The 11,545-nt window shown below is 36.3% G+C and overlaps 1 protein-coding gene and 1 long non-coding RNA gene across 3 annotated transcripts; both read left to right on the top strand.

Moving 5' to 3' along the window:
- The first annotated feature begins 1,873 nt into the window (after window positions 1–1,873).
- Window positions 1,874–3,478, top strand: LOC111886075 (uncharacterized). Of its 2 annotated transcripts, XR_008232124.1 has the most exons (4): window positions 1,877–2,027; window positions 2,462–2,604; window positions 2,804–2,884; window positions 3,023–3,478. It is a non-coding gene; the product is annotated as an uncharacterized LOC111886075 (long non-coding RNA). The 2 variants fall into 2 exon arrangements; XR_002848294.3 differs by having other exon boundaries at window positions 1,874–2,027; window positions 2,462–2,884.
- A 5,630-nt stretch (window positions 3,479–9,108) lies between these two features.
- Window positions 9,109–11,050, top strand: LOC111886071 (high-affinity nitrate transporter 2.1). The gene is made up of 3 exons (XM_023882313.3): window positions 9,109–9,967; window positions 10,059–10,174; window positions 10,264–11,050. The coding sequence occupies exons 1-3, from the start codon at window positions 9,158–9,160 to the stop codon at window positions 10,928–10,930; spliced, it is 1,593 nt and encodes a 530-aa protein (XP_023738081.1). The 5' UTR covers window positions 9,109–9,157; the 3' UTR covers window positions 10,931–11,050.
- Window positions 11,051–11,545: the final 495 nt, after the last annotated feature.

Raw genomic sequence — 11,545 nt, 5'->3', positions numbered from 1 at the left:
AGAATTACAAAGAAAAACTTCATGCTTAACTCCATGGGCCTTCCCCTTCATCCATCATCTTTACACTTCATTTTGATTGAAAAAAAGTTAGAATAATGTATATGACAACTTTTTTTTCCTACAAGGTGTACATGTGTTCATATTTTGCTTAAAAGGATGTGTAAACACGGACCATCATTCAAGTGTTTGATTATTCAATGGGGGCGGTGAGTTGATTATAGAGTAAAACTAGTTCTGGTTACCACAAACCTTTTCATTTTTTATTTAAGTGAAGTATGTAACATATAACATGTAATCGATGTTATATGTTATCTTATTTTCATTTTTATGTACATTTTATTCTATAATTACTTGAAAAACCATTTTGAAAGCATATGTTGAGATTTATTATAATAGTGGGAATTGTGTTATGACTTTGATTGATTATTGGAAAGATGGAAAGAGCGTCAAGGTTTTTTTTAATGAAATTATCTTTTATTTTTTTTAAACAGATTTGTGGTGGGGGTTAAAGGGGTAGAGATAATCCGATTCAATGTTATGTAATATAAAAAAAAAATACAAAAAAGTATGTAATATAAACGTAAAAAAGTCATAGTAAATGAAGTAGCTACTAAAATTGAAACTAAACATTGAGGTTGAATAAAATTTGAAACAATAACAAATATTGGATTTGAATTCAAAATTTTGTTATACATTATATTTTTTTTATTAAACCGTTGTGTACGTAGTATTATTTTGTTTAGAATTATCAATAAAATATGATGGTTTCCTTTCTAATATTCTTATATTTAGGAAGGTATATTTTGTAAAATTAATTTCAAAATTATTGTTCTTAAGAGACAATTTTATGTTTAACAGTGAGTAAGCTTTGTTTTTTAATCCGAATGTTGTTAAAAACAATATTGTTTCAATTTTGACCCAAAACAAAATCGTAAAATTTATTTTCAAGTCAAAATAAAAGATTTTACTTTTTTTATCAGAAGAACAAATTATTTTTATTTTTACTTTTTTTTTACTCTAACAAAACATACTTTTAATTTTAACCCATAAAACAACGATATTTCTTTTAAACACATATAACGTTAGACTTTTATTTTTTCCATAAACAACAAACTAAATTTTAGATATATTTTTAATGGTTCATGATATTTCTCCACTCATTATATTTTTCAAATATCATATATTTTCGTAAGGAAACTAACTTCCAAAAAAATTATACATCAAAACAAATTAATACAAGTTTTGTAATTTCTAAGCTTGACTGAAATTACATTAACTTTGATATAATTAAGAATGTAAGGCGATTACACATTTAAGTTGGACAAAACATCAACACAAGTTGGTCCATGTGGTAGCTTAAACAGTGAGCGTCCTTGGATGAAGAATGAGCAAAAGAGATGTCGTTTTAGATACCATCGACAATTCAATGAAACCACGTTACAAGGAAATGACTTGAAGGAGAAATAATGGTATAGAGGTGGCACAAGGCAAAACGAATCATTGAATCGAAACTAATGCTTAGTCATACTTGCCAATACATTGTGTCTTCGTTTTAAGATGACATGTTTCCTAAAACAAACTAATTACTGAATTGAAACTAATCATTTTCCGCCGAAAATAAACTAAATGTCAAAAGAAACTATTCGCACCCGTCACTTGACGCGGATAAACGGTTAGTATATATATATATATATATATATATATATATATATATATATATATATATATATATATATATATATATATATATATATATATATATATATATATATATATAAACTTTACATGTAACGATAAGTTTGTTAAGGATGAAAAGTGCCTTAGGCCAATATTTCACACCCCGTCATTTTATACGCCAAAAAATTGAAAAATAAAGCCCATTTTCTTACTCCCACCATTTCACACTATGAAAAGTGAAAACATGGGCATGAGATATAAACAGAGAACTGGAAACCCTACAACGGAGCACCACCACCACAGCCTTATCTTATTCCACCGTCCTCTCCGTCTGATACCTCGCATTTGCTGTAAGCTAATGGATTTTCTTCTTATCTTCAATTACTATATTGGTTTACACAGTTGGTAGTAGAACAACTATGTGGAACGATGATCTTGATTTCTACAATAATTTTAGAGGAAAAACAACCACAATTTCAAGATAAAATAAAAGCATACATTCTACAAACATACAAACACACCCTGGTAAGTAATTAAGTAATTGAGGAAAACGTTTGCAGATCTCGTTGGGGTAAGGAGTGTATATGGCTTTATGGGGCTTAAGCTTGCAAAGTATATAGTTTAATTTCTAATTGTTTTCTTTTCTACAATCTGAGTATATTTGTCTCGAACGTACGCTCCCTCCCTCTATTTCATTCATCATCATTCCCGGTTTTAGTTTTACTATCTTTGCAAGTTACTTCTAGTTATACATTTTCTCATTTTTTTTGTTAATAATTTTCAGCTATAAACCGATGTTGAGGAATATCGAGACAAATTTGGTCAAAATGATGCACGATTGCTACATTACAATACAGTAGAACTGGAGTTGACATGGATATTTTCATGTCGAGTTTTGACTCTTGACGAGAAGCTGCTTGATAATCTGTACTTTTTTTTTCATAATAACATGATTGTGCTCTCTCGAAAATGTGGAAGGAAACTTTATAATTTACAAGAATCTTTTAGTTTTTTTGGAATTTTTTTAACAAACAGTGTTTATTTGCCACAAGAAGTTTATAGAAATCATATTTATAAGTTTGCATATTTGTTATAATGAAGCTCATTTCTTGATTCTTTGGATCAGTGTACATGTTTTGGTTAACTGAGAGATCCCTTTTTCTTATCCTCATCATCATATGCATATTTCCTTTCTCCATTGAATCAGGTATGTTTTTGCCTCTTCTCTCCTGCCCCTCTTTTTTTTTGGTTGATTAATCTTTAAGAAATTTATGCTTCTATTATGGCAATTGTTTATGTACATTGCTTTCTTTGTTTTCTTATAGTTTCACACATTTTTTTTCAGCATGGACAATTTTCAGAATGTATGAAGTATCTTTTCCATCTATGGACTGATAATAGTTCTTAATTGGTCGAGTAGGAACAACAACGAAGCACTCATAGTAGTTCCATACATTGTTGTTTAAAAACCTTTTTAAAAACTAGATCAATTCTAAGTCAACTATGGATGGTGGTCTACGCAGGATGAATGAGAACTTTCTGCAAAACCAAGGATGTGTAAGTTGCCTTTCAGTGAGGACTTTATGCAGATCAACATTAAATATCTTTTATTTATTTATTTATTTATTTATTTATTTATTTTTCTTTTAAAAGCTAACAGATCAACATTGCACATGACAATTCTTTTTATTTTCTTCATTCTTACCATTATATTTACCAAGTCCTTCACTATGATAAAGAAATGAGTTATGAAAGTTGTAAGAAAAAAGATTGGTATGAAGGCTTCATATATTCATTAAGGTTACAGAGGGTATACATATATAGGGATACAACATTCACAGAAAGGAAACAATAACAATGTCATATACTATAGGAATTGAAATACAATATATGATAATTAATACCACAATCTTATCTAGTTTTAGAGTGCTCTCGTCCACACTCCCCCTCAAGATGGTGAATGAATGTCCATCATTCCCAACTTGTCCAGACAACCATTGAATAGTCTTGCATGTACAGCCTTTGTTAGCATGTCGGCTAGTTGTTCCTTCGAATTCACAAATGGTAACTTAATAGTTTTCTTCTCGAGGTGGTCTTTGATAAAATAATGATCTACTTCGACATCTTTGGTCCTATCATGTTGAACCGGGTTGTTCGCAATCTTTACCGCCGCTTGATTGTCACAATACAAATTCATTGTTTTATTCACACTAAAGCCAAGATCTCTCAACACTCGTTTCACCCATAATAATTTGAACACTCCATGAACCATGCCCCTAAATTCTGCATCCGCACTTGAACGTGACACCAATTTTTTTTTTACTTCTCCAAGCTAGTCACCAAATTTCCTCCCACAAACGTAAAATATCCCGATGTTGACTTACCATCAGACTTATCCCCGGCCCAATCTGCATCGGTATGCCCTTCTACTTCAAGGTTTTCATTTTTTGCAAAAAATAGACCCTTGCCCGGTGATGACTTTAAATATCGAAGAATTCTATACACGACTTTCGTATGATTTTCATTAGGTGCATGCATAAATCTGCTCACTACACTAACTGCATAGGCAATATCTGGGCGAGTGTGTGATAAATATATCAGTTTTCCAACCAACTTTTGATACCTCTCCTTGTTAGTTGGTACTTGACCTGACAGAATAGTCAAATCGTGATTAACCTCAATAGGTGTATCTATTGGCTGACAATCCAACATACCCGTTTCGGCGAGAAGATCTAATACATATTTCCGTTGATTCATTATAATTCCACGTTTAGACCTTGCTACTTCAATACCCAAGAAATACCTTAGATTTCCAAGATCTTTTAACTCAAATTCATTACCAAGTATGTCCTGTAACCTTTTTTATTTCGTCGGAATCATTGCCAGTCACCACCATGTCATGTACATATACTATAAGGGCAGTAATTTTTTCTCCACTATTCTTCACAAATAGCGTATGATTTGCATCGGATTGCTTGTATCCAATCTTCCTCATGAACTTTGAAAACCTTCCAAACCACGCCCCCGGAGATTGCTTTAGTCCATACAACGCCTTTTTTTAACTTACATACGTTGTCACCATAATCCATTCCGGGAGGAGGTTCCATAAACACTTCTTCCAAATAACCATTTAAGAACGTGTTTATAACGCCAAATTGTCTTAACGGCCAATCCTTATTCGCAACGATCGAAACAAGAATTCAGATAGTATTTATCTTTGCCACTGGTGCAAAGTATCTTCGTAGTCTATGCCATATTTTTGTGTGTAGCCTTTCGCGACTATTCTCGCCTTGTATCTATCAATCTTTCCATTCGAATCCAGCTTAACTGTGAAGACCCATCTACATCACACAGTTTTCTTTCCGGAAGGGAGTATGACTTCGTCCCATGTCTGATTCTGTTTCAACGCATCTAATTCTTCGAATACGGCTTTCCTCAACTTTGGATCTTCCATAGCTTCGTGAATAGTTTTAGGAATAACTACAGAAGCTAATTCTTCCACCATACGTTGTTGTGGTTCCACCAATCTTTCAGTGGAAACGTAATAATTAATCGGATACTTCGATTTTGACTTTAGGTCCGGCTGGTACTGTTTCCTTGGAACTCCTCTTAATTTGCATACCTTGTGACAACGTCGGATCCGGCTGGGTATTAGTTTGGTTTGGACTCATTGTACTATCCGACTCGGGCCACTTATGGTACATGTACATCAACGACCTCAGGAGAACCATTAGTAAAATCGTTAATTTGCATACCTTGTGACAACGTCGGATCCGGCTGGGTATTAGTTTGGTTTGGACTCATTGTACTATCCGACTCAGGCTGCATCTTTGGGCTTTCGAACTGCACCTCTGGGCTTTCATGGTCTCCCCCTGAGTCATAATTCTCTTGCCCACAAGTTATTTCTTGCCCATCTTCATTACCATCGAGTCCATCTACTATCTCACCAAGCCTATTATTTTTCTCATGCAAGTTACCCTCATACATCCTCTCCCCCCTGAGAGAAATATTCATGTGAAAAATAAGAGATGTTTTCGTGAAAACTAACATCTCGAGTGACGTACATTTTATTTTATTTTGGTTCATAACACCTTTGCCCTTTCTTGAAGTCTGCATACCCCAGAAAAATACATCTTATCGCCCTTGGCTCTAGCTTTCCCACATTATGATGTACATATGCGACGCACCCAAATACTCGTGGCTCAAGATTGGACCCGATTGGAAGTCCAAGTTTTTCGTGTACGAGTTGTAGTGGAGTTTTAAATTCAATAACTCGTGATGGTGTCTGATTCATCAAATACGCAACATTTCGTACCACTTCTCCCCGATATTTGTGTGGCATCTTCATATCAAACAAAGAGGCTCGTATAATTTCTAGAATTTTCTTGTTTCTTCTTTCCGCGTGCCCATTTTATTGTGGTGTGTTCGTACACGAAGTCTGGTGTCTAATCAAGTTCTCCCTGCAAAACACCTCCATGTCATGATTGACATATTCTCCTCCATTATCGGATTGGAGGACTTTAATCTCACTTTTGTATTGAGTTTTAATGTGTAAGTAAAGTTCATTAAAAGCATGTGTCACGTCACTTTTATGTTTAAGAGGGGAGATCCAAATCATTCGTGAAAATTCATCAATAAAAGTAACAAAAAAACGATAACCACATGAAGTTGCTATTTTTGCTGGCCCCCATACGTCAGAGTGGATTTTCATGAGTGGAAATGTGGTTTTATTTTCACTTGGGTAGTATGAAACCCGATGACTTTTAGCCATCTCACACACATCACAACTAGTATCAAAAGGTTTATTACTCAAAAAAAATTCAGGTTTCAGTTTTTTTAAATATCCAAAAGACAAATGTCCTAATCTTCGATGCCATAACCAAGGCAAAGAGTTTCTTCCTTCTGTGTTATTTGCTTTAACCGATGCTTCTTCCTCGAGATAGTACAACTTGCCCTTCCTAATACCATAGCCAAGAATCCGATCTGTCACGATGTCTTGAAAAACACAATTGTTCGGTCAAAACGTTACATAACAATTAAGTTGGTCTATAATTTGACTGATAGATAGTAGGTTTGATGACAAAGATGGAACCACAAGGACTGTATCAAGATTCATAGAGTTCGACAACTTAGCCGATCCTGCACAGGTTACTTTAGCCACACTCCCATTTGCAGTTTTCACCACATTTTGTTTTGGTTTGACTTTTAACGTAAGTTTGGACGGATCATTTGTCATATGATCCGTCGACCCTGTGTCAATAATCCAGTTATTCATAACAGACTTAGTTGTATTTGACATACCGTAATCGTCACTAGATTCTGCATGAGCCGCAATGGGGGTAACGTCATCATATTTTGACGTAGCCATGGAGGTTTGTCCAAACTTCCTTCGAGGTTTTTTTTGAAAAATCCCACCATTCGGGGTGACCTACTATCTCGTAACACCTTTGTTTTGAGTGTCCTTCTTCTCCGCAATGAGTGCAAACAAATGTATTTTTCTTGTCATTCGAGTTTTTTTCTTTTGAAGGCCGATTCCAGGTTGTGAGATGAACAAGGCTGTCCGATTCGTTTTTTACATCTTCCATGGTGGTCTGCTGAGACTGATCTTTCCGCACAAATGCATAGCATGCCTTAAGATCTAAGGGTGGATCTTTCCTTAGGATTTCTCCACGTGCCTGATTGAATTTCGCATCTAGCAAGAAAAATATTTTATTCAGTGAAACCACCTTACTTACATCATCTTCATCATCTTCATGAACAATCAGCCAGGTATCTATTTCTTGGAAGATCCCTAGCAGTTCATTGTAGTATGTTGCGAGTGGCCGTCCGTTTTGCCTTGTACTGAACGACCTCCGGTTCAATTCGAATAGTTGCGTCTCGTCTGTCTCATCATAGAATGTTTTAGCCACCGCGTCCCAGATCTCTTTCGCCGTCTTCAATCAGATGAATCTGGGGATCAAAGTTGGGCTCATCGAATCTATGAGCTAACTCGTGACCCGATTGTTATCCATGAGCCAAGTTTCGATTTGTTTTTCACCAGATTCTGGTTTCGTGGAGGATCCCGTTAGGAATCCTAGTTTATTTTGTGCTCCAATCCTCATCTCCATTAGTTGAGACCACAACTGATAATTGGTATCATCTAGGATAATCCCAGTTGGAAAGGGAGGATCCTGGACGACGAAACAGGGTTCTTGAGGAACAGAGGAATCTTTGTCTGTCATTGTGATTCGATGGGTGATTTAGATTTGAGAGAAAATATATTTTGTATGCTCTGATACCATGTAAGCAAAAAGATTCATATGAAGGCTTCATATATTTATTAAGATAACAGAGGGTATACATATATAGGGATACAAAATCCACAAAAAGGAAACAATAACAACCTCCTATACTATAGGAAGTACAATATATGATAATTAATACCACAATCTTATCTAGTTTTATAGTGCTCTCGTCCACAAAAGCTTTGGTTTTTGATTCCATTTCAAGCATGTTCACATACTTATGTGTTTTCTTCTATTACATCATATCATTTAGTTTCAATATTTTTTATAGTAAATTTTGTTTCATTATTGGTTCCTTAGAAAATGAAGTGAATATCAAAATGAAAGGTGTATTTACTTTTGTGCTACCTGTGAGTCACTTCACATGAGGGGTGATTAAATGTTAAAATATAAACATATTTGCATTTCTTTTCCATAACAATTATATGCTGACAAACTAAACATGTTGTAGGTTTCATGATGGTCAGATTTTGATGCAGGCAAACATGGTTTGTGAAGACCCGCTTAATTCAATTCTAATTTGGTTATATATCCTGTTTTTTGCAAAAAGTCGCGTCCTTTTTATACTAATAGGAGCCGGTTTTGAAACCGGTTGTTATTTACTTTTTCACATAGGACTCGCACGGCATAAGACCCGGTTCAAAACCGGGTTATTTAATTGAATTAACCGGGACATATGAGTCTTTTTGTAGTAGTGACGTTTTTTTTAATGGTTTAGAAATTTTGTTGGACTTTTTTAAGATAAAATATTAAGTTGGTTGGGTTTTTTTTGAATAGATAAAAAACAAATTGATGTTTTTTTTTAATTAAAAATACAGCTTGATAAATGACGATGACACTCAGTTAAATTGTCACTTGTATCGTGAGGGGTAATAAGCATCTTTTGGGATATCTGGTGAGCCTAAACACTGTTCCTTTACACAAGATGCGGCGAACGGGTTCCTTTAGAAAACATATAACTGATCACAACCTTTTGGTAATCCCCACTAGCTATCTATCTTAACCCTTCTCATTTGTCAACCCCATTAACTAACCATATTTAGGAATATGAACCCTTCTGAATAAGTCATACATTCATGTTTCTTTGTCTCCGGAAGCCTATATAAACTCTACCTCTATCATCACTTCCATTAAGACATCAGCAACATAAAAATATAAATCTTATATCACATTCAAGTAAAAGAACCTAGAATACAATGCCTGAGATCGAAGGTTCTCCAGGAACCTCCATGCATGGAGTCACCGGCCGGGAACCAGTGCTGGCCTTTTCTGTTGCCTCTCCGATGGTGCCCACTGATACCACGGCGAAATTCGACCTCCCTGTGGACTCTGAACATAAAGCAAAAGTCTTTAAGCTCTTCTCATTTGCAAACCCTCACATGAGAACCTTCCATCTCTCGTGGATCTCTTTCTTTACTACTTTTGTCTCCACCTTTGCGGCGGCCCCACTCGTTCCCATCATCCGGGACAACCTCGATCTCACCAAAGCTGACATTGGGAACGCCGGCGTTGCCTCAGTTTCCGGTAGTATCTTCTCGAGGCTGGTTATGGGTGCGGTATGTGACTTGTTGGGGCCTCGCTACGGCTGTGCTTTCCTCATAATGATGTCAGCACCCACCGTCTTCTGCATGTCTTTCGTTGCTGACGCTAGTGGCTACATAGCTGTCAGATTCATGATCGGATTTTCTTTGGCTACGTTTGTGTCGTGCCAATATTGGATGAGCACCATGTTTAACAGCAAGATCATCGGGCTGGTGAACGGGACGGCGGCTGGGTGGGGGAACATGGGTGGTGGAGCCACGCAACTCCTGATGCCGGTGTTGTTTGAGATCATCAAGAAGGCCGGGGCAACACCGTTCACGGCTTGGAGGATCGCGTTTTTCGTACCAGGGTGGCTTAACGCCATCATGGGGATATTTGTGTTGACTCTTGGTCAAGATTTGCCTGATGGTAATCTCGGTGCTCTTCAGAAGAAAGGTGATGTTGCGAAAGATAAATTCGGCAAGGTAAACCTTCATATCTAATTAATATTGCATTAACCATTAACCATTCATTTATGGTATGTTCTTTGTCTCTAATTTGTTTCTCGTTTTGTAGGTATTGTGGTATGCTGTGACAAACTATCGAACATGGATCTTTGTACTTCTCTACGGTTATTCCATGGGTGTCGAGTTGACCATTGACAATGTGATCGCAGAATACTTCTATGACAGGTTTGAATTGTTTTTTTTTACTCTACACAAAAGTTTAGTTATATGTGCAAATTAAAGTAAACGTTTGTTTTCCCATGAATTATCTACAGATTTGATCTACAGCTTCACCTTGCCGGAATCATTGCGGCCTGCTTCGGAATGGCAAACCTCCTAGCTCGTCCATTTGGTGGGTTCACATCGGATTACATGGCCAAACGATTTGGAATGAGAGGTCGACTCTGGAACTTATGGCTACTCCAAACAGCTGGCGGTGTTTTTTGTGTCTTCCTAGGCCTAGTAAACTCGCTACCATTAGCCATCACCTTTATGATGCTCTTCTCCATCGGTGCACAGGCAGCATGCGGAGCCACCTTCGGCATCGTTCCCTTCATTTCCCGGCGGTCAATGGGTATCATCTCTGGTATGACCGGTGCCGGAGGGAACTTTGGATCAGGACTAACCCAATTGATATTCTTTGCGTCTGCTTCAATATCGACTGCGAAAGGGTTGTCTTACATGGGTATCATGATCATCGTTTGTACACTTCCTGTAAGTTTTGTTCACTTCCCACAATGGGGAAGCATGTTTTTTCCGGCCAGTCAAGACATCGTCAAAGGTAGTGAAGAGAATTATTATGTTGCCGAATGGACGGAGGAGGAGAAACAGAAAGGGATGCACCAAGCAAGTCTTAAGTTTGCTGAGAACAGTCGATCGGAACGTGGAGGGAAGGTTGCATCTGCTCCAACACCACCCAACGCCACCCCCAATTATGTTTGATACTATTTGTTTCCTGTTATTGAACTAATACAAAGATTGGTTGGTTAAACAACAATATTCTTGTATCATTGAGCATTTTATGAAAATGCTTTTATGAAGTAGTGAGGACAATTTTATGAACCGTTGTTTATAAAGAGGATATGTGAAAATGTATAGCTGCAAGGGTTTGAAGATCACCAACAGTGTGTCATATAATCAGTAATTGGTTAATTGTTTGTTTGAACATCAATGTTCAATGACTTTTAAAGGGTTTTAGAATCAGCAAATAAGTAAATCAAGTGACTTCAAATGACAGGACATTTAACAAGACTTTTAACAAGATGTCATTAGTGTTAATGTACTTGTATCATAGCCCATTGTAATTTGTGTTGTGTACAAGACCAATGTGCATGTGTTATGTATATATTAATTGTGTATGTATGATAGAGGCAAGAGAGAATTTTAAATTCTATTCTATGTCTTGTATCACAAGTTTTTTGGTAAAAATTTTGCCATTCCTTTATTTCCCTCCTTTAGCGGTTAGCTATCATCTTCCCTATTCAAAACCCAAATTTTTTCCTGCTTCTTGCTCCTACCTTCTGTCATTATGTCGACTCCCACACCTCCATCACATAA

This window comes from Lactuca sativa, chromosome 1 (genome assembly GCF_002870075.4).
Source record: "Lactuca sativa cultivar Salinas chromosome 1, Lsat_Salinas_v11, whole genome shotgun sequence".
NCBI lineage: Eukaryota > Viridiplantae > Streptophyta > Magnoliopsida > Asterales > Asteraceae > Lactuca > Lactuca sativa.
Note: the sequence above shows the minus strand (reverse complement) of the source record. Positions and strands in the feature narration are given on the sequence as shown.

Excerpts from the sequence above, each read along its gene's own strand:
- LOC111886071 (XM_023882313.3), top strand. The coding sequence starts at position 9,158 with ATGCCTGAGATCGAAGGTTCTCCAGGAACCTCCATGCATGGAGTCACC. Across the intron at positions 9,968-10,058 it reads CGAAAGATAAATTCGGCAAG|GTATTGTGGTATGCTGTGAC; the intron begins GTAAACCTTCAT and ends CTCGTTTTGTAG. Across the intron at positions 10,175-10,263 it reads GCAGAATACTTCTATGACAG|ATTTGATCTACAGCTTCACC; the intron begins GTTTGAATTGTT and ends AATTATCTACAG.